This window comes from Corvus kubaryi, unplaced genomic scaffold, assembly GCF_017639235.1.
Source record: "Corvus kubaryi isolate FWS band 111438036 unplaced genomic scaffold, C.kubaryi_AGA036_p1.0 74, whole genome shotgun sequence".
Taxonomy (NCBI): Eukaryota; Metazoa; Chordata; class Aves; order Passeriformes; family Corvidae; genus Corvus; species Corvus kubaryi.
The window spans coordinates 15,599,235-15,623,173 of NW_024582061.1; the positions used below are offsets into that span (position 1 = coordinate 15,599,235).

Sequence of the window (23,939 nt, forward strand, 5' to 3'; positions counted from 1 at the left end):
TCTGGGAGACGCAGAAAACTGCCACCAACCTCACGGGTTGTGCAGGGAAATCTGTGGCACAGGGTGCAAGGACAGAGAAAAACTGCTGGGAAAAGCTGAAGTCTCCAGGCCAGAAGCAGGAAGAAAACCAAGCAGTGCCAGTCAACAGCTCTCAGCACAGTGTGAAGCCATGTTTCCTTCTCCCCTGGAAGAGCTTCTTTCCTGCCCCTGCACCTCTCATTCTGGATACAGGTGCTGTGCACAACAGGATAGTTAAGGCTCTGGTATGACTGGCTGACGCAAGGAAACCTAAAACTTTTCTCCATCCAGTGTCAAACACATGATATGGCTCAGGGCAGCCCACAGCTTCAAGGCCTGAGGCAGGAAAGCAGAACTGACTGCAGTGATTCATAGAATACAACTCCTACCTGATACATTTTATCCCCACTGAAAACCAGACACGCTTTTCTCTTTCTTACCTGGTGTTACTGCCAAAGCAGTGGCAAAACTTCCTATAACCATTTGGTTTTTTATTGCCTCTCCTCCCACGGAGGGAGCAGTGCTGCAAAAGAAACAAGACAATTGCTCCTGGCTGGCTGCAGCACCCCCACCTTTCCCCTCTGTCAGGAGCTGTTAAGAAAAAACCCAGCGCCAGGGAAGACAAAGGCCTGAAGAGCTGTGGACAACATCACGTGTGCCAAGGCTAAAAGCCACACTCTGAGTCTCAGCTAGATGTGTTCCTGGGTTTGAGGTAAGCTTCTAAGAGGTGTCTACTTAGAGACGACATGAGCAACCGAAGTAACTGCAGGGATAAAGAGCATTTCAGTCACCTGCTCTTCAGGCACCTTAATGGTCTCCTCAGCAACAAGGCTGCTGAGGGGGGAAGTGCTGGCAGCTGAGTGTATGTGGACATCAAGACTGGGCTGTAAAGACAGGAAGAAACAATTTCAGTAAAGAGTGGGCATGAAGGTCACCTGCTCCTCACATAGGGGCCATGCTGGAAGTTCTCTGCCCTGCCCAGATGTCCTTCCCCAACCCGTCATCCTTTTACTGTCTCTTCACAGCACAGCCATTTTATCCAGCATGGGGCAAGGCATGACTTCTGCCACTGGGCAAGGCTGCTTTTCCTCTTTGCAAAAGAACTCCTCTTCCAGCTTGAAGCACTCCTGCTGGGATTATCTTTCGTCTATTTGTATGGATTCACAGCAACTACCTAGATTTTAAGTTTGGATTTCTCGGCTGTGGGAGTCAGGATCAGAAAAGGTCAGCCAGCAACCCTGTACTTTGATCTGCAAACAGAGTGGTGTTTGAACTCAAACAACTGTGTGTTGTTGCTTCTGATTTGAGGACCAGGTATGAGAGTAGCGGTTACCAAGTCCAGTGCTGTGCACGGGGCCTGGAACAGATGTAAAGAAAGAGGAGTGGGCCGCTCTGAAAAAGAGAACTTGGCTGAGGAATCGTAAAAGGCTGACAGGATTTTATTGAAGTTGAAAATACAAAAAGGTCAGATTGTCTCCCACCCTCTTGGCACCCTTCCCATCCAGCAATCATAATGAAGTATCAATATGCACAGTGACAGCTCCAGCCCAGCCATGAGACTGCTGCTCCCAGTTGTGTCCTCCAGCAGCCCACAGATGAACCCATCTAAAAGCCATGCCTATTCCTGGTACCTCAGCTTTGAACAGAGGTCCACTTAGCCTCTCCTGGACAAGAGACAGATATCAGAGAGAATGATGACTTAAAGGCCTCTGAAGAATGCTCCAAACTGTGGTTGCTGCATGTTTAAGCTGAATGCTAGTAATAAACTCTTTCAAACCAGCAGCTCCCAAGCTGAGGGATGGGTATGGCTACACCATGTACCACGGCATGCTACACAGGTAGGAACTCAGATTACTATCGGGCATGTTCCTGTCACCCTCTTGCTGTTGGTGCCCTATCAATGAGACTTCATGGATCCCTGCTCCAAAACAAAGCAACCTAAATCTTCATTGCTAACCACAGTGGGCAGAAGCGAGAGAGCAGCAACAGCATTTCCCTGCATCCTTCATAGCTGCATCACTTCAGGCTCCCAGCATAAGCCATGATTCGTTTCTCACACTGCACTTAAGGTTCTCCATGACAAGCAAGAGACACAGAATGGCTGAGCAATGGGTTTGGTGCTGCTGAGGCAGAGGTAAATCCACCTCCATCCTAGCCCAACAGTATGGCTGAATGCACAATACCTCCTGTCACAACTGGACCTCTTGCCTGAGACTGCCAGTAACAGGAAACACAAAAGTTTGCTATGCTGGGGGGTTTTTTGCAAGATGTAGATGTCTGCCTAGAACTGCATTAAGACTGTCACCCTCCATCCTTACTCTCTTATACATCAGGGCAGTTCTGACCAGCTACCTGTGTATATGGGTATTTTTTGCAAGTGTTACACTGTAATATTTAAGTGCTAACTTGCAACAAACTTAAAAGATGGGTCCAGTCAAAGCTGCTAGTCTAGCCATGAAAAACTTTGTATCCCGTTTGTAACCAGACACATTCTCTGCACTCTGACAGCAGGCTCTGGGGAAGGTGACGACTACGCCTCAGGGCACGTTTCTCAAGGCAGTATGTTTGCTCAGCTTCTGGCACGCAGAATTAAATGTGTGTTCTTCTCATAGCACAAAGCCTTCTGCTGCTCAAGGCATTCACTTTCTCCCTCATGCAACTGAGCAGTACGGAGGTGGCAAAAGGTGCCTGTTCCAAGCATTTCCATGATGCTGGCCAGCTGCTGAGTGCAGTAGTCAGGGCTGGTAACAGCACATGGCATTGGCCACCGCCTACATTGAGCTGACATACTTAGGAGAAGGCAAAATATCTCTGGAAAGGGGATCCTATTCATCGCCAGCCCATCTGGTAAAAAGTCGAGCAGGTCTTTTACCCCAAAGTCACAGCTGCAGCACTCTTGTCTGTTGCCTCTGTTGTGCAAAGCCTGCTGCCTCCCCATGGGGCAGCTGTGGCAGCACCAACAGGAACAGTCTGAGCACCACTGGAGAGTCAGTCTGGCAGGAATGGCCGCTGGCAGCAATGTTTAGCCAGCGATCTGGGAAGCAAAAATCAGCTTCCTTTTCTTCTCTCTAAGGCTTCTCCTGCTGCATCAGGAAGATGATTTGGAAGCCCATTACCTGTTCTCCATCTTCTGCATCTGAAGGCTGAGTGATGTGAAGCTGGCCAGGAGGTCTGTAACCTCATCCACCTGACAGAAGAGTACAGATGGCCATCAGGGAGGGGAATGCAGCTGTGCAGCCACCCACCGCCACAGAAGAAAGCCCCATGCAGCAGGGACCACCCTTGTACTAGAACTGCCAGTAATGCCCATGCTGAGCTTATACTAGGACAGGATCCCTTAGGGTGCCAACAATCATGCAGAAGGGCTACTATCCTCATGATCAAACAAGCCCTAATCTAAGGCAATGGGAGCTTCTCCCCATTCTTCAGGAGGTGATGCTTGACCTCCACTCTGTGTGATTTAGCCAGTCCTTAAAATACAAGCATGTTGCTATATTACCCAAAATGGTGTCAGGGCTGTTTCCTCTAAGCCTGTTTCTAAGGGTCAGTCTTTTGTAGGAAAAAGCCCCAGGCCCTGCAACCCCATGTGGTTGTGCTGATCCTGGCCTTAAACTGACTGTGTCCTCAGCCCATCTGATCCTCAGCTTCCCTGCTGCTAGGCACTATGATGCTTTCTGCATTTTGAATTTTCACCTAAAGGAGTACCATGAGTCATCATGTAACTTGCTTCACTTCTCCCAATGTGAGCAATAACCATGTCTTCAGTGTCCCATGGCTCATGCAGTTGCATTCTCCTAACTGTGCAAGGATGTGAGTCAGAGTAGCTCAATGCTGCCCACCTGCTCCTTTGTGCTAGTCATCTGTAGCCTGGAGCAGAGGTCATCCAGCTGTTCCTTTTGCTCATGCCTCCCCAGACGGTCCAGGTATTCCCGCAACATCTGGATAATCTGAAACAAACAGGCATAAGAGGCAAACATCAAAGAGCTGCACCAGTCTGGGGTGTTTTACAGGAAAAATTAAATTGCAATTAAATTGACAAGCATGCAGCCTTGATGCTGCAGCACATGGCAGAGTTCATGACCCCTAGAGACAAACCCAGGCAAAGCAACTACATATAGCACTAATGGCAGCATCAGAGTCCAGTGAGTCACCAGAGGCATTCAGTAGACACAGATGGACTAGTTGTGATCCTTGTGCCTGGTTTAAGAACAGGGGAAAGAGATAAGCCCAGCTGAAGCAGCATAAGGTCTAGCCCTGAAAGCACCAAACTTTTTCTTTATGGCTAGTTAGCTTCCCTCACTGTGAGGAGCAGGGACTTAAAGCGGGATCCATTTGTGCACAGAGAATAAAAATCTTTGTGGCTATGTGGCTCCTTAAGTGAGGCCCATGCCCCAGGCATTTGCAGCCCCAGGAGTGCTTTCTTCTTCCATGCCTCCACATACTGGAGCAGGGTAGACTGTGCTAGGAACACAGAGCATGTGTATGCCACAGCTACAGCCTCATGCTGCGGTCCCTCTCCTGCCACAAGGCATCTGTCTTACATTGTGGTTGAAGAAAAGAGAATGCTCCATACAGCCCAAGAATTCAGACACTCAATGCATCCTTAGCCTACCAGAGCCAAGGGAGGCCCTGGAAAAAATTAGAGTAGAGGCTGGGAAACAGGAAGGTCTCTGAAAACAAAAGGAAAAGTCAAACTCTTCCCACAGAAGTTAAGAGCCTACAGACAGGTATTTAAGTAAAGGGTGCAGGAAGCTGCCAGGGGCTGCACCACCTTACCAGAACATGGGACTGTTTCTTTTACCTGCTTCACTTCAAGGCGTACGGCCTCCAGGCTGTGGGAGAGTCCTTCCTGCAGGATATTCAGCTTTGATTTAGCGAGGTGCAGTGGGGTTCTGCCAGCTCGATCCAAGGCATCAACTCTGGCCCCTGCAAGATGCATGAGCAAGGACAGTGAGGTCTACCATGAAGATTTGATGTCCCTGGGGAGTATCAACAGGGCAGGGCAGGAAGGGGACAGGCTGTAATTGTTATAGAGGAAATGTTACCTCCGCGTAGCAACGTGGTGATGACAGGAACGTGGTTTGTGCAGGCAGCTGGGGAGGGAAAACACAGGACACACAACTCAGAGGTACAAACAAAAATGAGTTTCTGCTCAAGCACAGAGCTTGCTGCTTCCCAAAGGGCTTCTTTGCCACGGGAAAGAGGAACGGTCCAAATGCTAGGATTAACCTCACACTCAAGCCTGAGTACCCTCTCTGGAATAGATCTTGCACTCCTTGGGGCTGGCAGCAGGAGGGAAACCAATTTTCTCAAACCTCTTCTTTGACCCTAAATCTTGTGAGGAGCAAATCTAATGAAGTGCAAAGAGTCCCTCCTAGGTCCTTAAATCTGGCCATGCATTCTGTGAGGCACAGGCAAGAGGAAGGTGAAGAGGAAAGGAACAGTAAGGAGGTTCTCACCTCACCTCTCTGCATGCAAAGCTCATCTGTGTGGCACTTACCCAAGTGTAAGGGAGTGTTGCCCAGCCCATCTCTCTGGTTCGGGTCAGCCCCATGGTCCAGAAGCAGTTGGACTAGGAACAAGAAAACAGAACCACATCAGTCCCTTCCCTTTGCCCCACAGGTCAGGCCCACACAGGCCACAGGTCCACGTGGTAGTCACCAGGCTGCCTTATGGATGCTTCTGTTCAGCTCATCAGCTTCCTTACTGAGACAGGGATAGGAGTTTGCACAGCAATGCAGAAGGACGCAGCATAAAGCCAGGCAGTGCCACTGCCTCTGGGCTCCCTGATGCAAAGAACTGGGAGGAGGGACACCCTTCCCTCTGCACCAGTACAGCCTCAGAACTGGGAGGTCTTGCTCCCACTCCAGCAGGCAGACATGGCAAGCCCTGGGGCCAGAGTTGGCAATTTTGACACAAAAGGAACAGAAAAGAGCAACCTCTGACGAGTTGCTGAATCAAAATAAAGAACTCCCCCCGCCTCACCGATGTGATCGTTGCCATTGCAGGAGGCAAAGTGCAGGGCTGTCCGGCCTTTGTCGTCCGCAGCACACGGGTCAGTTCCATCCTCCAAGAGTTGCTGCACTGACAGAGCCAAGGAGAAGAAAGCAGGTAAGCTGAAGGGGCACCTGATCAGAGAGAGGTAATGCTGTCTGCTCCTCTGGGGGTAGAAACACATGCTGTCAGCTGCTGAGTCACCTGGACTTGAACCAGTTCCCACCAGCTTCCCAGCTCAGCAGAACCAGCCTAAGCAACATAACCTCCACCCTCTGATTCAGCCTTCACCACCTTCCACATGTTGCCATAAAAGATAAGCCAACAGCTCTAACGGCTAAGGATCCACCTAGCCAAATTTTCAAGCTCCAAGGACAATTAGCAGCAAATGCCTAGAGAATATTAAATGATAGGAAAGATGTGGGGCTAACTCTCGGTTTTAGCTGCATCCCAGGCACTTCCCAAGCTAGAATTAGCATCCTGTGCTTACTACCCCTCCATGGGCCTTCCCCATGGATTTGCACGGTCCTTTTCTGCACCTGTGTAAACTTTTCACACCAACATGGACCCATGGTCAGAAGTTTCACAGTGTAACCACAGGTAGTGAGAAAAGCCACTTCTTCACACCTGTTTTGACTATGCCCCTTCCTAACCAATGGTGGCAACAGTTTGGGAAGCAGACAGGCGAGTGCACCAACCTGCCAAGAGCAGTGCAAAGAGATCAGTAAAGGGTGGAAAGATTAGGGGCATAAAAATAGCACCAACAGCAGCATGTGTTAAGGGCAACTGTAAGGGCTGTTACTCCTGTTGTTTTGAGATCATCCTGATATACTAACTGGTGTGTAAAATAAAGCTCATTCCACAGATGTTAAAAATGCTCACAGGTTCACTATATTTTGTGATCTCTAAACAGCATATTCTACAACAGTTAACAGTGGTTCAGGCCACTGAAAGTCACCATTCATCTCAGCTTCCAGAAACTGTACTATAGCCATCTTTGAACTTCTTCCTGTACACCTCCTACTTCAAGTGTGGTACAGAACTGAAAGGAACACCTGAAAAGATGGACGTGGCATTAACATGGAATGTTTCATACCCCAGAAGAAAGACAGGGAGACTGACAGTGCCCCAGTGAGAACCGTTAATGGGAATACTTTAGCTAGTCTTCCCCTGAACCAAGTAGGAATGACATAACCTCTCACACCCAGTGCTACCACAGGAAACAGCAAAGATGTTTACTTGTTGATGAAAAAGAAATTAATCATAGCACACTTCCTCAGGTTTCAGAGTAAACAAAACACAAGAGGTAAACACGGGAACCCGTCTATCAAATCCAAGCTGCACTGAAACCAAGACTTCCATTAAGCTGCATTTGTTCATCTTCCTGTTGGAAGTGATATAACTTTTTAGTAATTTTAGCTAGTGGTTTTAATTAACTTTGAAATTGTTTTTGTCAATCATAATCTATATATATTAATTATAAATAGTGTGTGAATATAAATTATTCTTATCCAGCATTTAGCAAAGTTGTCATAAGGTACTTTTGTAGGAACACAGATTGCAAAAACTACTGAAACTTTAACTTCTGATAAACTAACTCTGATATGCTTCAATGAGCAAAACCAGAGAAAGATGTACTGTTGAGGTTGGACATCCGGAATGTAGAATTTATGGATCACAAAGACATTGCAGAAACCAGAAGACAAAGAAGGGACTAACAAAGACTCAGTGTATGTGTTGGAAAGTCCCTACCAGAGGAAAAAGATACTAAAAAGACTAAAAAATATGGACTAACTAGCGTGAGAAGCGAGAAATCAATAACCAATAGAGGACAGAATACTAATTAATGAAAGTGAACTATGTGATTTAGAACCATGAACGTTAATTTCTTTGTTTGCTAAAAATGTGTGAACAAGTGAAAAGTTTTATATCTATGTCTGTGTGGAAGCTGGAATTTTGGTACCCACACAAACCTCTCCTGGCCAACAGCAAAGTAACACCTTACTCACTAACACTAAAAAGACAGTGTTAGAGAGTTTTATTTACCCTAATAATTTCAGAGGATTTGGTAACAATTTACTGGTGACCCAGGTGAGACAACACGTTTGGCACTCCACAGATTTACAGATCAAGGACTTGGGTGGACACTGAAAGGCTTTTTTTCAGGGAAATTTTTCGATCTCCTGATCCAGGTGAGTTCAAGGCAAAAAACCCTGAGACTTTATTAAGACATTACTGAAGGTTTAAAAAGGTATACCTAATCATAAGCTTGCACTCTCTAACATAATTGGGTTAAGAAAGTGATGATATAATTGGCTATTTTCTATTAAAAGTAACTGTAAAACTCTATAAGTGAATATTAATGGAATTGTGTTTGTGTGCCACTGCCTAGTTGGAAAGCTGTAGTTGTAAAACTATATAAGGGTCTATCAAAAGGTGTGGTTGGAGTCCTCACTCTCTGCTTTGCACACTGATTAGTCAGACTCAGTGCTGCTTGCACAAAGAGCCACGCTATGGAAAGGTTTTGCCCAGATATTTCTGTGCTTGATAAAGTCTATGGTATGTGTTAGTGCTGGAAAAGGAGAGTGTGTGGTAATGTGAGCGTGCTAGAAGTATAAATTGAGTTTGTATGAAAATCCATTTGCTCTAAGAGTGTTGAAGCCATTGTACGTTTACTGTGATTTTTACGGTATTTGGTGTGTACTAAATGTTTGGTTTTCAGCAATGTAAATTGTTAAAGCAAAGATTGTTTGCTCAGAGCTCTCTCCTCCGCGTTAGCACAGCGGCTGCTACTGTTTCAGTGACCGGAATTGTATTTGTGTGCATAGAGCGCTCTCTCGTGTCGGTTTTAGTGATTGCTGGAATTTTTACTTACTACGGGTTTTTCTGCTCGAACTCGGGAAGAGGGGCAATACCCAAATGTTCCCCTTTAGGCTGTATTTTGTAGCACTGGAAAAAGCTTAAAAGCGATTCTCTAACTCGGAAACAGTTAACAGAATATTGTGTTCTCTGGTGGCCAGATTATCTGTTAGACAATCAAGAAAAATGGCCAGTTCATGGTATTCTACAGCAAAATGGTATTTTACAGTTGCTGTTATATTGCCAAAAGCAAGAGAAATGTAATGACATACCATACATAGTACCTCAAGCAGTGATGAGACAAGCAGCCAAAGACAAACACAGAGGATCACACTGGGGAGCATAAACTATTACAGCTCACCTGAAGCATCAAGTAATTAGTGTAAAAATACCAGGAATCAAAAGTGTAGTCAGTATGTGTAAAATACGTTTGCAAAGCAATCCACAGCCCTACAAAAGACCTCCTTTAGGGACTAGAAAAAGAGGGAACTCTCCTGGAGTTTATAGGCAAATAGACTTTTCTGAGTTACCTTGACAAGAGGGATATTGACACCTATTGGTTTTAGCTGATGCATTCTCTGGATAGCCTGAAGTTTTTCCCTGTTGCACCAACACAGCAAGAGAAGTTACCAAGATATTGTTAAAAGAAATAACACCCTGATTTGGAACTTTGTTGGGAATGAATCCATGGTATCTATGCTATCTTACAACAAGACACAAGTGAAATTTGTGCATTTGAATGCCTTAAGTTTTGCTAGATACCCAATGATTTAAGTGGAAGTAATCTTAAAGGAAAATTAGGATCACTTCCAAAGGGGGGAATTGTTGGAAATGACAAAACTTTTTAGTAATTCTAGTTAATCGTTTTAATTACCTTTTAAATTAATTGCTTAGTCATAATCAATATATATATATTACTCTTAGCCAGCATCTAGCAAAGTTGTCATGAAGTTACTTTTGTGGGAACACAGATTGCGAAAACTACTGAAACTTTAAGTTTTGATAAACTAACTCTCATATGCTTCAATTAACAAAGCCTGAGAGACAAAGATGTATTGTTGAGGTTGGACATCTGGAATGTAGAATTTATGGACCACAAGGACATTTTGCAGAAACCAGAAGAAGGTAAGAGTCTAGCTCTGGCCCTGGTTCTGATCTACTGGGTCACGCTGCCTCATCATACAGGATATGGCTTAGATAATCATAACTTTTCCACCTAAATCAAAACATTATTCTCTTGCTGCTAACAACTGGACAAAAGTACATACCAAAACAGCTGAGATGGTGCAGTGCTAATTTAGCTCCAGGAAGATGGAAAACTAACACTATGAACCACGTGCAGTGAAAAAGTGAACACTATAACCAGTTCCACTCTGCTGAGAGAACAGACCCAGGCTTCAAAAAAGCATTTTCTAGATCTGAAGCATCTAAAGCACCCTGTCCACAAACTTACATGCAGCCACTTCCTCCTCCCCTGAAGTAAGAGTCCTTGATATGCTGCCCTTCCAAAAAAAGGCCCCAAGTGGGACTGACAGAAGCCTTACCTGTGTCCAAATCATTGCTGTTGGCAGCTTCACGCAGTCTTTTCAGAGCTACGGAGGAAAAAAAGCAATTATTAGAAGGCACAGAGGAAAAAGGCACGTTTCCCTACTGAAACATCCCATCCTGGCGCTCGACAACAGGTGCGGGGCCAAAGTACGCTGCTGCTGGCTCAGTCCAAAGAAGAGGAAACAGATCAAGGCACCAGGTAAGAATCGTTCTCGTCACCTCCCGAAGCCGTCCGCGGGCCCGCCCGCTCCTCACGGGCACCCTCCCCTGGCAGGACCGGGGATGCCTTCCCAAGCCGCCCACCGAACAGATCCGACCTCCCTCCCAAAGCCCCGTGAGGAGCCGGCCGAAGGAGGGGCTGTTCCGAGTGGGACAGTGGCTCCTCGCCGCTCACCGTGGGCCTCCTTGCCCGTAGGCCCCAGCCGGCGGTGGAGGCGGGCGGCCCTGCGCAGGCGGCGGGCCGGGATCTTGCCCGCGGGCTCCTCCCGCTGCCACAGGACGTGCAGGTAGCCGAGGGGTCCGGCCGGCCCCAGTGGCGGCAGCGCGATGCGCGGCTCTGGCTCCGGCTCCGATTCTGGCTCTGGCTCTGGCTCCGGTGCCGGTGCCGGTGCCGGCCCCGCGCCGGGATCCCCCTCAGCCCCGCCGCCAGCCTCCATCCCGTCACGGCCCGGGCCGGGAGAGGGCCGGGGCGCCGCTACAGCAACAGGGCGGCCCGCTCCTCTCGACCAATGGGAAGCGACACCAGCCGTGCGTGCAGCCAATGGGGAGGGAGCGGGTGGGAGAGAGGCGGGGCGGGCAGCGGAGGCTGTGACCAGGGGAGCCTGACGGGCAGTCGTTTTCTCCAATCAGACAGAGAACAGGGCCATGGCCCGCCCAGGAGGGCTCCGCAGGGTGAAGACAGGCAGTTGTTTTAGCCAATAGAAGGGCTCAACCGCCCAGGTGCCCGCCCCACCCCCGTGCCCGCGCCGCGCCGGGCCCGCGTTTCCGCCCGGAGGCCTTTTCGTGCCGCGCCGCCGCCATGGCCTACCCGGGGGAGGACTACGACAACGAGGTGCGGGCGGGGATCCCGGGGGCGGGGGTCGTGTCCGGGCTGTTCGCGGGGACTCACTGCCGCCTTCTCCCTCCAGGCTGCCTACGACCCCTACGCGTACTCCAACGACTATGATATGCACACGGGTGAGTGTGAGGGCCCCACAGGCGCCCCGGGCCTGCGTGCGCCTGGCTGGGTCTGTGGGCCCGGCCCGGGCCGGGCCGTGCGGCCGCTGCCTCACTGGGTCTCTTTCTCCGCAGGAGACCCGAAGCAAGACCTGGCCTACGAGCGCCAGTACGAACAGCAGACCTACCAGGTGATCCCCGAAGTGATCAAAAACTTCATTCAGTATTTTCACAAGACGGTGTCAGATCTCATTGACCAGAAGGTGTACGAGCTCCAGGCCAGCCGGGTTTCTAGTGATGTTATTGACCAGAAGGTGTACGAGATCCAGGACATTTATGAGAACAGGTACAATACTGTCCTTCCAGCTGATGGAAATCATTGTTTAAACTGTGATGCCCTTAAAGGCTTACTGCTACCTGTGCTGTTCCAAACTTGGGTTTTCTCTAAAACAGGTTTGGTTCTGGGGAAAAAAACCCTCTAGATATTTCCAGCCCATCAGACTAACGTAACTATAGATGAGTTGTGACCTCTCTGAAGGAAAGTGTCAGCCCTGGCCTAACAGGAACAGAGGCTGCAAAAAGGGATCTCAGTCGGGCTAGTCAGGCAGTTTGCAGAAAGCTGTGAGGTGTAACTTTTGTGTCTCTTCCCGATAGCTACTTCCACTCCTGCTTGTAGCCGTGTCAGCTTGCCATAAAGGGAACGTGGAAGTGACATACACATCACGCACGTTTCATGCCTGGGGGATAAATTGAAGTTTAACTGCTTAGTTTGCAACTCTCATTCTGTGCTTCAGCATCAGATTTACTAATAGGGGTTGGTGGTGCTGCTCAGCTTTCACCAAGTCCAAGGTCTCTGTGTTGTCATCTCTGACTCCAGCACTGTCATACTGAGTGAGAAGTGGGTTCTCATACCATGTGTGTGTCTGTCTTTCAGCTGGACAAAACTGACAGAAAGGTTTTTTAAGAACACCCCATGGCCAGAGGCTGAGGCCATTGCTCCTCAGGTTGGAAATGGTGAGTGTCCTACCTTCTCTTTGGTTGTCAGAGAGAGAAGGAACTGAATCCCTTCTGATCCCGAGTTAGCAGGTGCACAGCGTTGCTGCTGCTTGAGTCAGTCGCCTCTGTTCACTCTGGCAACTCCTTCAGCAGATGCCTGGCAAGAAGTCAAACTTGAGCAAAGTGGATTTTTGTGCCTCCCTTTATTGTTGTGGCAGGAGGCTGATAGGCCTTGTGGCTTGCTGATGTCCCCTTCTGTCATCTTTTCCAGATGCTGTTTTCCTGATCCTATACAAGGAGCTGTACTACAGGCACATCTACGCCAAAGTCAGCGTGAGTGTTGGCCCCGTGTCTTCTTGTGGGTTGTGTGCTGGCTTCACTGTGCCAGCAAACTTGACAAATCTTGCTGCCACTACTGTATCAGTGGTCTCCTAACCTTTACAAGACAGGATTGGATGGGTTCATGACCTGTGAGTCATGTTGGTTTTAGGGAAGCTGAAAGTTCTTGCCTTTTGTTAGTTTAGTAAGGATTCACTGATTGCTGAAAAGCAAGAAAGACTTGATTGTCTGTCTGAGGCTCATTAGCTGTCTCTTCAAGCTTGGTGGTGATGAGTGTGCAGGTTTCCCTGGTAACTCAAATGAATCAGGAGACTGGATCTGGGTTTTCAGGAGGCTGTTTGTTGCTAACATCAAATGTAATGGTTAGTGAGTTAGGGAAGAAGGGGGTGTTGGAAGGGAACTGAGTTTTCCTTTTTATTGCTTTTGTGTGTTTCTTTATGGCTCTTTAAATTAGGAGGTGGGTGAGAAGGGGTGTCATAAAAGGAAGGTGCATTATTTGTGATTAAAAACTTCTCATGGGATCAGAGTGCCATGTGGAAAGGGAAGCATGGATACCATAAAGGATGCAGGAGAAGGAAGTGAAAGGAATAATGCTCTGTGAAACAAAACAAACCTTGCTTTTTTTTTTTTTTTTAAGCTGCTTTGAAATCAGTGAGAAAATCTTAGTCCTTGGTTATTAAAGGAAAAAGTCTGAAGAGATGTGTGATTATGAGCTAAACAAGTAATAACTGCAGTTTTACTGTGGACCAGAGGGTGGAGAAATGGGCACTTTTAAAAGGCTGCTGTGTTAACACAAGCCAGGCTTTAACAGGAGAAACTGGTTTCTCGAGCTGTGCTATTAGTGGTTCTCAGACTCAGTGTCTCCAGCTGAAACAACAACCAGTAGGTCAAAGGGTTTAGAAATGCTGTCCAGAAACAGAATTGTTGATCTATTAAGGCTTCTCATGAGCAGAAAAGGAAGGGAAGCTGGTGAAGGTAATAGAAAGTTCTTGAATCTGAAGAGCAGAGGGGAACAGGGAAGGTTAATGCAGAAAATTCACAGGAGGTTTGACTGCTCAGTCATCCTGGGAGAAGCTGCCTGTACAGGAAAAGTCATCCCTGTCTTATGGGACAGCAGTGCTGCAATTTCAGGTTTTCTGGGTGATGCTGGTAGGTGTCCTGGTTGAATACTGGTTCTAACACTCCTGAACTAAACCCTTTACTACTGTGACTGTCCTTATGCTGTTGCCCATGAACTCCCTCCTGCCCTGCTTGAAGCAGACTGTGCTGACTTCTCTTTTCAGGGGGGTCCCACACTGGAGCAGAGATTTGAGTCCTATTACAACTACTGCAATCTCTTCAACTACATCCTCAGTGAGTTGCTGCAATTCATTCCTGGTTTGTGAATTTCAGAAAGAGAGATTGGATGGGGAGGGCAGAGCTGCAGAAAGAGTCAGAAGAACTGCAGCATGTTTGTTTATAAATAATAGAGGGAAAAGTAGTCTATAAGCTCTCTGCATGTTTGAGTTTGTTGAATGAAGAGCAATTTACATCCATAAATTTAAAATCACAAAAAGCAGATATAGTTTCCAGTGCTTTCTGGAAATACTGTAAGGAATAAAACTTACTTAGCTTTCTGTCTTGCTGAGAACTGCTTCACTTCTCTTTATTTAAAAGTAAAATGAAGCAGTAAGCTAAAGAAAACTTGCAGTGTTTCCCAACTGTTTACTGTTGTTAACTCCCCTTGGAATAAATGTTAGTGTTTGTGACTCCCTGCCAAGCCCTGTGGAGAATGGATCAGTTAGGATAAACTCCTACAGTCTGGGTGCAGCTTCTGAGAGCTGATGCTGCTGAGCAGTTCCACTCTAGAGATTAACCCTGTGCATGTTCATAGTCTTGGAAAGTGAAAACAGTTGAGGTAGTCAAAGCTACATAGCTCTACTGAAAGCTTCATTCATCTGCTGCTGCAGCTCCCATTTCAGGGAAATTCATGTGTTCTTTAATTTGTCTATTCCTCCAGTTCTGACAATGTTCTTGCTCAAGGTGTTAACCCCCTCATCTATTCTCCTGCAGATGCTGATGGCCCTGCGCCTCTGGAACTGCCCAACCAGTGGCTCTGGGATATCATTGATGAGTTCATATACCAGGTTTGTGATTATAAAACTGGGCCATTTTAGGGTGGCCTTGCCTTTATTAGTTGTATAAATTTTCCACCTCTTCCCTTGCTGTGATTTCCATAGCAAGGGTACCAACCACTGCAGGTTGAAAATCTTAGGTGATCACTGTCACTCTTGTGTTACCAGGCGGATGAAGCAGTTGTAAATGTACAGGTTTTTAAGTTTCAGGGTGCTCTTTGGGGAGTCATGAACTTTTATGCCTGTTTCTGTTTTCAGAACAAAAGTTCTGTCTTTCTTAGTCAGTAGGGCCTTTATGCTTGCACCGAGAGACTGATGACCTGATTTGAAATAAGCTGTGATCTGAGATCTTGACATTAAGAAATATTTTTCCACTTATTGTTCTGAGTGCAACAGTACAGATCTCAAATGCTATTGGTTTTTCTCCTTAGAGACTATATTCCTTTCTCCGTAACTTTTTATTATAGAGCTGCCTGGAATTCCTCAAACGTTGTCTTGTCAAGCTTGAGAACAAAAAAGATGTGTGCATATAGAGGAAAAAGATGTGTGTATGCAAACACATAATTTGGTCATTCTTGTTTCTACTTGTTCAGACAGCAAATTTGTGTTTAGTTGCCTGTCCTAATTGTTTGAGAGATCCTTTTTGCTTTGATCTGTCTCCTGGCCTTTTCTCTCTGTACTGTATAATTTTTTTAGGTGCTTTAAAGATGGTATAATGTGCCATTTTGATTTCCGTGTGATCTCACATGAAACTTTTTTTTCCATGAAGCTTGTAGTTTATTGTAATGCATTTGCGTGAGCAAGTTGTAAGCTTAGTGCACTTAGCTGAGCATCTCCAAACCAGCTGCTCATCAGTGAATCTCTGCTTTTTCCTGTAGTTCCAGTCTTTCAGCCAGTACCGCTGTAAAACAGCCAAAAAGTCTGAGGAGGAAATTGATTTCCTTCGTTCCAACCCCAAGATCTGGAACGTCCACAGTGTCCTTAATGTGCTGCACTCTCTGGTGGACAAATCCAACATCAACCGACAGCTGGAGGTCTATACAAGTGGAGGTGAGCTTTGGGTGGTGCCAAGCGGCACTGGTGTCTCTGCTGCCTTGCTTTGATTTGATCCAAGTTGGTTAACTTCGTTTGGGAGCTGGATCAAACCCATAATCAGTGTATGGATTGGCTGGGAACAGGTTCTGTTGGCCTTGAGAAATACCAGTGATTACATTTCAGGCCTTGCTCCCTTTGCTTTTAAACAGAAGAGTATTGAAAGGGAAGCTTGCTTCCTTGGAGATAGCACTGTGGTTCCTTTTTTCCCTAGGTGACCCTGAAAGTGTGGCTGGTGAATATGGGCGCCACTCCCTCTACAAGATGCTGGGCTATTTCAGCCTGGTTGGGCTGCTGCGTCTGCACTCTCTGCTGGGAGATTACTACCAAGCCATCAAGGTGCTGGAGAACATTGAGCTCAACAAGAAGGTAATACAACATGTTTTAACCCTTCTTTTGCAGTCTCCCAATCTCTCTGTTCAAACATGCTGGTGAAAAATTGCTATACTGAATCTTCCAGCTGAGGAACTGTTTGTATCTGTTGTAGTTGTCAGGAGTTTGTAGCTGAGCACAGCTGGAGCTTTGGCATTAAATCAAGCCATATGATAATGCCTGATGCTGTTGCAGCACAATTGCCCAGTTTTTTAGGAGGTTTGCTGTGTTGTGCAAGGCAGTGTTGTTGCGGAGAATACTGCTGGAACTGCTAGTCATAGTGCAGTGGTAACTACCTGAACATGCCATTCTTACCTTCGTCAGTGGCTCTTTCTTGTACTTTTGACTTCTGTTCTCACCGTGCCTGCTCACACCTTGAGTGGTTTTGCCTTAGAATTGGGTGCTGCTTGTGGCTAGTAAAAGCCCAGCTGCAATGGGCTTGGGCCAGGGCTTGGCACAGATCTACATATGTGCTGTCTGGCACAGGATGTGGAATGAAATACGGGGAAAGGGAACTGAGCAGAGCAATGTTAGGCACAGTGCAAGAGTCCTCTGCTTGCAGGAAGCTGAAACTGGAAAACATAGGAAATGGGATGATCTAATAAAACAGTGAGGAAGCTGCTGCAGGGATGGGTGGAAGGTGAGGTATCCTGAATTAACCCTCTCCTTTCTGTATTTGGGATGGGCGTGAAAGCAGAGGTGGCTGGATTGTGGCTAACAAGCAGTTTGGATTGTTGTCTCCCCTCTAACATAGCATGTTACTCCTTCCTTCTCAGAGCATGTACTCCCGGGTGCCTGAGTGCCAGGTGACCACCTATTACTACGTGGGCTTCGCGTATCTTATGATGCGGCGTTACCAGGATGCCATCCGTGTCTTTGCCAACATCCTTCTCTACATCCAGAGGACCAAGAGCATGTTTCAGAGGACGACCTACAAGTATGAGATGGTAAGAGAAAGAATAGACTAGACTTCTCAAAAGAAAAAGCTGCTGTCTTCTTTCCTGTCCCTCCTCTATCACCCCATAGCTTATGTCGAATAGTCTGGCTTTATTTTCCTGGACTTTGCTGCTGGTGGTGACTGGGGATCCTCTGAACTCCTTTGCCACATGTGACAATATTTTCTCTTAGCTATGTGACTAGTTACTTTGGGTGTTCCCCATATGGTTGTCCCACTCCATCTGCACTCTCCCTCTAGGCGGGTTTGTTAATGAGTATCAGCTGCTAATGATAACTCTTGTTGATGCTCCTTCAGACTCAGTTGTGTTTCTAGTCCAGTCCTGCACTTCAGGTTGCTGACGTTGCTGTATTTCCTTTATCTGATAATCATTCACAGACATGGCTGTAACAAAGCTCCTTTCTCTTTCTACCTAAGCTGTCTTACCTCCTGATTTTGGTGCCTGTTTTACCTGCTGTCTGCTTTTTATCCTTATGGTTAATTTCTAACTCTTTGTTTAGCCAAATCCTGCCAGTCTTAATTCCATGACACTCCAAAAAGTTGGTGTGTCTGTTTCAGCCACACAACTGTCCATTTCATCCCACACTCAGATAAATCTTCATTCTCAGTCTTTTCTTCACTGACATCCCTGATAACTGTCCCTTGCCAGGAGATGGTTGTTAAACCATCTGCGTTCCCTTCTCTGCATGTTCTTGTACCAAAATAGTAAAATGTGCTTCTGGCCATCCAGGTTCTGCATGGCTCTGGATGCATTCACTCTGCACCTTCCTCTTGTCCAGCCCTCTCTTTTATTTTTAAGAGCCTTGATCTGTCATTCATCCATTTGGTTTGCCCAGAGGCACTGCTTTTTTGTGCTGTTCCCCTTGAGCATTAGGACCATCAGTGCTCTGTGTAAAGGATCTTCCTCTGCAAAGCACAGCTCCCTTGGGCACCCTAAAGCCTGAGCAGGCTGTGGCGCTGACAGGCTCTCCTCTCTGTGTCAGATCAACAAGCAGAACGAGCAGATGCACGCGCTGCTGGCCATCGCCCTCACCATGTACCCCATGCGCATAGACGAGAGCATCCACCTGCAGCTGCGCGAGAAGTACGGGGACAAGATGCTGCGCATGCAGAAGGGCGACGCGCAGGTCTACGAGGAGCTCTTCAGTTATGCCTGCCCCAAGTTCCTCTCCCCTGTGGTGCCCAATTATGACAATGTGCACCCCAACTACCACAAGGAGCCCTTCCTGCAGCAGCTCAAGGTCTTCGCTGATGAGGTTCAGCAGCAGGCCCAGCTTTCCACCATCCGTAGCTTCCTCAAGCTCTACACCACCATGCCCGTGGCAAAGCTGGCTGGCTTCTTAGACCTCACAGAGCAGGAGTTCCGTATCCAGCTGCTGGTCTTCAAGCACAAGATGAAGAACCTGGTATGGACCAGTGGCATATCTGCCCTGGATGGAGAGTTCCAGTCTGCCTCTGAGGTTGACTTCTATATTGACAAGGTTGGTATCTGCCGCTTGCTGGCTGGGAAATTCTTTCACCGAAGAAATTCTGGAATTGGCAGCACCTAGTTTTGCTCTGTTCTGTGGGAAACATTCCTTCTTCCTTTGCCATTTGTAGGGCTTGGCTGCCCACAATGAAGTTATAGCCCTGCATAAAAAGAGTGTCAGTGGATGAAGAGTGATGGAATATCACAGGCAGTCAGTGTACCTAGTAAACGAACACTTCCCCAGGACAGAGGGAACTGCTTGTCAGTGTTCTGGGAGGTGATAATTGAGTGACAGATAGTGCTGTTGTTAGTGTGTCAAGCGGGATTGTCCTTGTAGGTGTCCCCCACATCTCTCCTTTGTTGGACAAAGCAGAGATGTTGCTTGATCACGTTACAGGTCTGCTTTGCACTGGAGCAGCATTTAGCTGTGGCTGCTCGAGGAGGAATCTATAAACCCAAGGTGCGGGGCTGTCACCATCTGCCCTTGGAGCTCCAGCAGCAGGAAGCATAGCAAAGAGTCTTGTAGGACTTTATTTTCAAAGAAGGTAGCAGTAACCATTAGATTCCTTGCTGGGAAGGAGACCAGGTTGCCCTGTGTTCTTGGTCCTTACAGCAGGCCCCTTCTTGCAAGGTCTCATGCCATGTTTCAACCCAGCTGTCATGGCATATAGCATGACTGAAAAGAGGGAAGCATGAGCTGGGGTTGGAACTGTCAAACTGCTGCAAGGAAGACAAAACCAGACAGAGTGTATGAGAATGTGGGAAGTGAGTACAATGTGAACTGGGGACCCATCCCAGGCAAATGTATGAGGGAAGGCAGCCCAAAGAGAACTGAATGATGCTGTGGGACTAGCACAGGTCAGACATGTGTGATGCTGAGCCATGGCTGGGGCGAAGCCCCGTAGCTTGATCCTCATGTTTGGCAGTTCTTGCTGTCTCCCTGCTAGTAGCACAGTCCCTTTCCTAATCTCATCCTGTTCTCTTCCCAGGACATGATCCATATTGCAGACACAAAGGTTGCTCGACGCTATGGAGACTTCTTCATCCGCCAGATCCACAAGTTTGAGGAGGTGAGGCCTGGGCAGGAGAGCTGTGTAGCTCTGCAGGAGACATGGGGCAAGCACTGTGCTGTGCAGGCCCTCGAGGGTCCACACTTGTGTGAGACAGCTGTGTAATTCCATGCTGGACTGAGCCCTGGCTCTGCAAGGCACGGGGCAAAGGCAGGTGTTCTAAGCAGCAGCTGCTGGCCTTTGAAGAATGGTATGTTTTTTGTGAGAAGTGCTCATTTGAGCCACAGTGGAAAAGGAGAAGAATTTTACTGTCCAGGGATGCTGGTCAGTAACACAACCAAAATTATATCTCTAACTTCATAACTATGGCTCTAGAAAATGGCCTTAAAAATTTCTGGAGCAGAGATGGCTTCAGCGTTGTGCTTGGCCAGGAGGTGACATTCTGTCACTACTCCACTCTTGCCCAACAGAGGTTGTTCCGCACTGGAAACTCAGAGGACAAAATTCTGAGATTTAGGGACTTAATGCAGGGTTGTGATAATCACTGCTACAAGTTTGCATCCTCTCTTCTCCCTACATCTTCCTCTGCTATCTTGGAGAGGAGAGAGTTCCACTTTTTCCCTTTCTACTTGACACACTGTACTTGCTCGAGAGCTCTCTTTGTCAGTGAGCTGGAAAGGAGGGAATTAAGAGGCATTGGATAAAGTCTGCTGAGGGGAACAGTAGTGTGTATCAATCACTGTGTATTTTTCTGACCTTTGCTTTCTCTAATTCCAGCTGAACCGAACCCTGAAGAAGATGGGCCAGAGACCCTGATGTGGTTGCAGTGCAGGCCTGGGCAGAGAAGTGGGTGGGAGAGGTTATTCTCTGTGTTGAGGGAGGGGAGCTCAGGGTTCTGGCATTTCTGGAATCTCCTGGGACTCTGAAGGTTTTTTGTATTTAAATATGCAGACTTGTTTGGCTCAAACAGTCCTACAAAGGACACGACATCTAATAAATTAGCAGAATTTTCCTCATGAGCATTTGTACTCATTTGTTTTTCCTCTGTGGAAGAATATAAGTGCACTGGAGATATGGGCAGCTGCTGTTGGTTTGTGTTCTTGTTGGTCCATGTTGTTGCAGGTAATAATAGGGAGCAGATCTCTTTAGGTGCTCTGTTCATTCACCATGCACAGCAAACGGGGAAGGCTGCAGAACTGATTGACGGGAAGAAAATGAGCTGTTCCACAGTGTCTTCACAGGATATGGAAAGAGATACAAGCTAATACTACTCCTTTTAGCTTTTACCCCACGCATTGAATAGACCTGAGTTGTAGTTGCTTTCTTAGAAGGCTGCATTTTTGCCTTTCCTCCCCTCTTTTTAATTTTAGTTGCTATGAAGTAGAAATGCTCCGAAGTGGATTGTCATGTTTTTAAAGGAGAGGGGAGAATTTCTGTAAACATTGAACCAATATTAACTGGTCATCTGATGAGATGTCCTTGCTGGAGGTTGTATTTTATTTCAGCAGAAGTGATGCCCGAGACCTGGACCTTAATTGAGTTCAGTTTCTCTGGAAAACTCCCTGTGGGCCTTTAATTTACTAAAACCCTTTAAATGCAAATTTTCCCTGCTCTCTAGCCGCAAACTTGCAGTGCCTTGAAAGAGGGGGAAAAAAAGTTTAAAATGAGTCACTTAAAGGGGAATCAAGGACCTGGAAGTATTGGGGAAGAGAATTCAAAGAATGGATCGCATCCCTCCACACCCTCTCTCCCTTTTGCCATCTTTAAATAGTTTGGTGTTTGAGTGGTGGAAACAGGTGCAAGAGGAAAACCTGCATGTGTAATAGCTACACAAAGCGTGTTTCAGATACACCATCTGCCTCTTTGTACCTCTCCCTCTCATTCCTTTCCACTGAGAGAGGGGTCCTAGCAGTCCAGTCTGGCTCTGTGTGTGATTCTGTTTAGCCACAGGGAATAATTAGCCTTTGTTGGATTATATTCTGTGTTTGAATGAGGGTCAGGTTTCCAGTGTCCTAGATACTGCTCAAAAGTAAGCTCTGTTTCCCATCAAAGTTAAGTAACTCAGGCAGGCAGGGTACAGGCAACACAGTGAGATAAATTGGGCAATTCCTGTTGGCCTTCTAGCTGCTGCTAGAAGTTAGTGTTATGGATGCTAGGAGCTCACTGCTGCAAGTTCTGGAGGGTTTGAGGCAGCCATATCATTAAGAAATTAGAGGACTGAGATGCCACTGCATTGCAGCAGCCTGTGGGGAGCTGTGTTCATATCAAGCAGAATCTGCTCCTTTTTGATTTTAGGGCTGGCACTTTTCCTCCTGTTTATTTGCCAACAGGAGCACAGTAAGCATAGCTGTCAACAGCAACTGCCCTACTTTCTTATTATCCAAAGCCTAAATCTTTCCCAGGACATGTGCTCAGGTGGATGGATGTGATACACAATGTGAGAACCCTGGCAAGTATCTCCATGATCAATTTTAGTTCATTGCATAGCAAAGGAATCCAGTGTGTTACTGGGGTGTTAATATCTAGTTGGCATGTTGGAATTACAGACTTTTAATGCTTATCTGTATCATCTGAAACACTCCAGCGGTTACAGGCTGTTCTCAGGTGTGTGGATATGCTTCTGCTTTGTTTCCATCTGCCAGAGCAGCTTCCAAAGGATGCACAGAGACCATCCACTGATCTCCCTGGCTCCGTGCCTTCTCTGAGGGACTGCTGAAGGTTAACTGAGCAGGACTGGCACTTGGTGGAACGAAGCCAGGAGGAGCTCGCAGCTCTCACTGGGTGGGAAGATGGGCTCAGCGAGCTGCGGTGCCTGGCACTGCTTGAAGCGGGAGGAATGCAGGGTGTTCAGCAGCATCAACAGAGCCCCGCTGGTGCTGGGAAGGCGCTCCAGAGGGAGGTGGGGGTGGCTAGAGCTTGAGCCTCCCCTGCCGCAGCAGGTTTTGGTGAGTGGAAGTGGTTCTGGACAAAATGGTTTTGTCAGAGGGAACCACAGTACAAGGTCGTGTACTCTGTCTCTGACCTACAGTTGTGAAGGGGCTGACTGTAATTATGGAACCTGGAAAAGTCAAGAAAACATCCCTCATCCTGCTGTCCCTTAGGATACATCAGGAAAACGCTGTCAGCCAGATCTGGGGGATGCTGAGTAGCCAGCTCAGTTATTACAAAGCCGACACAATGTGTCACTTCCTTTTTTTGCTACAGAGTAGTTTTGCTTGGGATTTACACCACAGCTTAGCTCAGCCACTCAGTGGGGAGACTACAAACCAGTCAAGAGAATTTACTTTTCACTTGTTACAGTTCTGGGACCGTAGAGTGATAGAGTGAAACAATGGAGTAGAAGAAAGAGGGTGCTACCCGTGGAAAGGAGTGTAGAGCCCATACAAAGTAACTGGAGAGAATGGACTCTTACAGATTTGGAACTGGCAGCAATAAACTCAGCATCAGTGCGATGGTTTGGTCTTCCCCAGAGGTAGCTGTTGGAGGTGAAAAGAATGCTAAGCCAAATAAAGAAGCCTTTAATAGTGTGCTTTCCCCCTCTTGTCAAACCATCATGCTGAGCATGCACACCAGCTCTCGTGACAATCCATCGCCGCGATGTTGTGGGTTCCTGAGATTGTATCATACTCTTCCTCCGCTTCTTCCAGGGCTTCCTGTGAAACGCTGCCTGTGACTCCAAGTGTCTTGATCTTCAAAGCTCTCCCTGGCCCTGAGCCTACCCTGGGAGCCACCTACATCCTACACGTACTCTGCTGCCACGGCTTATGCCCCTAGGACTGCTGAGAACTGCTTCTGCCTGGAGCAGCCTCTGTCTAAGCCTGAGAGGGATCCAGAAATGAGGTTGCCTAGTGGCTTTTAATCTAGCTGAATTTGAATTGAATTCAGGCCTAACTCTTTCCCCGAGCTGGGGGAGAGGGTGCTCGCCCCAGCATCCCGCCCTGCTCCCCGGGAAGCGCTGAGCCCGGGGCCCGGGAGCTTCCGCGGCGTGCCCGGGCCCCGCCCCCGGGAGCCCCGCCCCG

The 23,939-nt window shown here is 47.4% G+C and overlaps 2 protein-coding genes across 3 annotated transcripts; one reads left to right on the forward strand and one right to left on the reverse strand.

The window, feature by feature from the left end:
• Positions 1 to 1,439: 1,439 nt before the first annotated feature.
• On the reverse strand, positions 1,440 to 11,101 carry ANKRD54 (ankyrin repeat domain 54). Of its 2 annotated transcripts, none has more exons than XM_042050394.1 (8): positions 10,814 to 11,101; positions 10,416 to 10,463; positions 6,004 to 6,102; positions 5,519 to 5,590; positions 5,064 to 5,111; positions 4,820 to 4,944; positions 3,858 to 3,965; positions 1,440 to 3,205 (listed from the first exon to the last, which is right to left on the reverse strand). In XM_042050394.1, the coding sequence occupies exons 1-8, from the start codon at positions 11,073 to 11,075 to the stop codon at positions 3,131 to 3,133; spliced, it is 837 nt and encodes a 278-aa protein (XP_041906328.1). In that variant the 5' UTR covers positions 11,076 to 11,101; the 3' UTR covers positions 1,440 to 3,130. The 2 variants fall into 2 exon arrangements, with proteins under 2 accessions (XP_041906328.1, XP_041906329.1); XM_042050395.1 differs by having other exon boundaries at positions 6,004 to 6,097; positions 10,814 to 10,905.
• Positions 11,102 to 11,395: 294 nt separating this feature from the next.
• On the forward strand, positions 11,396 to 20,939 carry EIF3L (eukaryotic translation initiation factor 3 subunit L). The gene is made up of 13 exons (XM_042051046.1): positions 11,396 to 11,470; positions 11,547 to 11,595; positions 11,710 to 11,920; positions 12,509 to 12,588; positions 12,842 to 12,903; positions 14,193 to 14,262; positions 14,962 to 15,035; positions 15,902 to 16,073; positions 16,330 to 16,484; positions 17,264 to 17,434; positions 18,426 to 18,923; positions 19,900 to 19,980; positions 20,698 to 20,939. Exons 1-13 carry the CDS (start codon positions 11,438 to 11,440, stop codon positions 20,734 to 20,736), a joined length of 1,695 nt encoding a protein of 564 aa, XP_041906980.1. The 5' UTR covers positions 11,396 to 11,437; the 3' UTR covers positions 20,737 to 20,939.
• Positions 20,940 to 23,939: the final 3,000 nt, after the last annotated feature.

What these genes read in the sequence shown, in the direction of transcription:
- ANKRD54 (XM_042050394.1), bottom strand. Translation starts at nt 11,075, where the DNA reads ATGGAGGCTGGCGGCGGGGCTGAGGGGGATCCCGGCGCGGGGCCGGCA. An exon ending in TACGGGCAAGGAGGCCCACG is followed by an intron (nt 10,464 to 10,813) that starts GTGAGCGGCGAG and finishes TTTCCTCCGTAG; the next exon opens with CTCTGAAAAGACTGCGTGAA. An exon ending in CAATGGCAACGATCACATCG is followed by an intron (nt 5,591 to 6,003) that starts GTGAGGCGGGGG and finishes TCTTGTTCCTAG; the next exon opens with TCCAACTGCTTCTGGACCAT.
- EIF3L (XM_042051046.1), top strand. Translation starts at nt 11,438, where the DNA reads ATGGCCTACCCGGGGGAGGACTACGACAACGAG. An exon ending in CAGGACATTTATGAGAACAG is followed by an intron (nt 11,921 to 12,508) that starts GTACAATACTGT and finishes TCTGTCTTTCAG; the next exon opens with CTGGACAAAACTGACAGAAA. An exon ending in TCTCTTCAACTACATCCTCA is followed by an intron (nt 14,263 to 14,961) that starts GTGAGTTGCTGC and finishes ATTCTCCTGCAG; the next exon opens with ATGCTGATGGCCCTGCGCCT.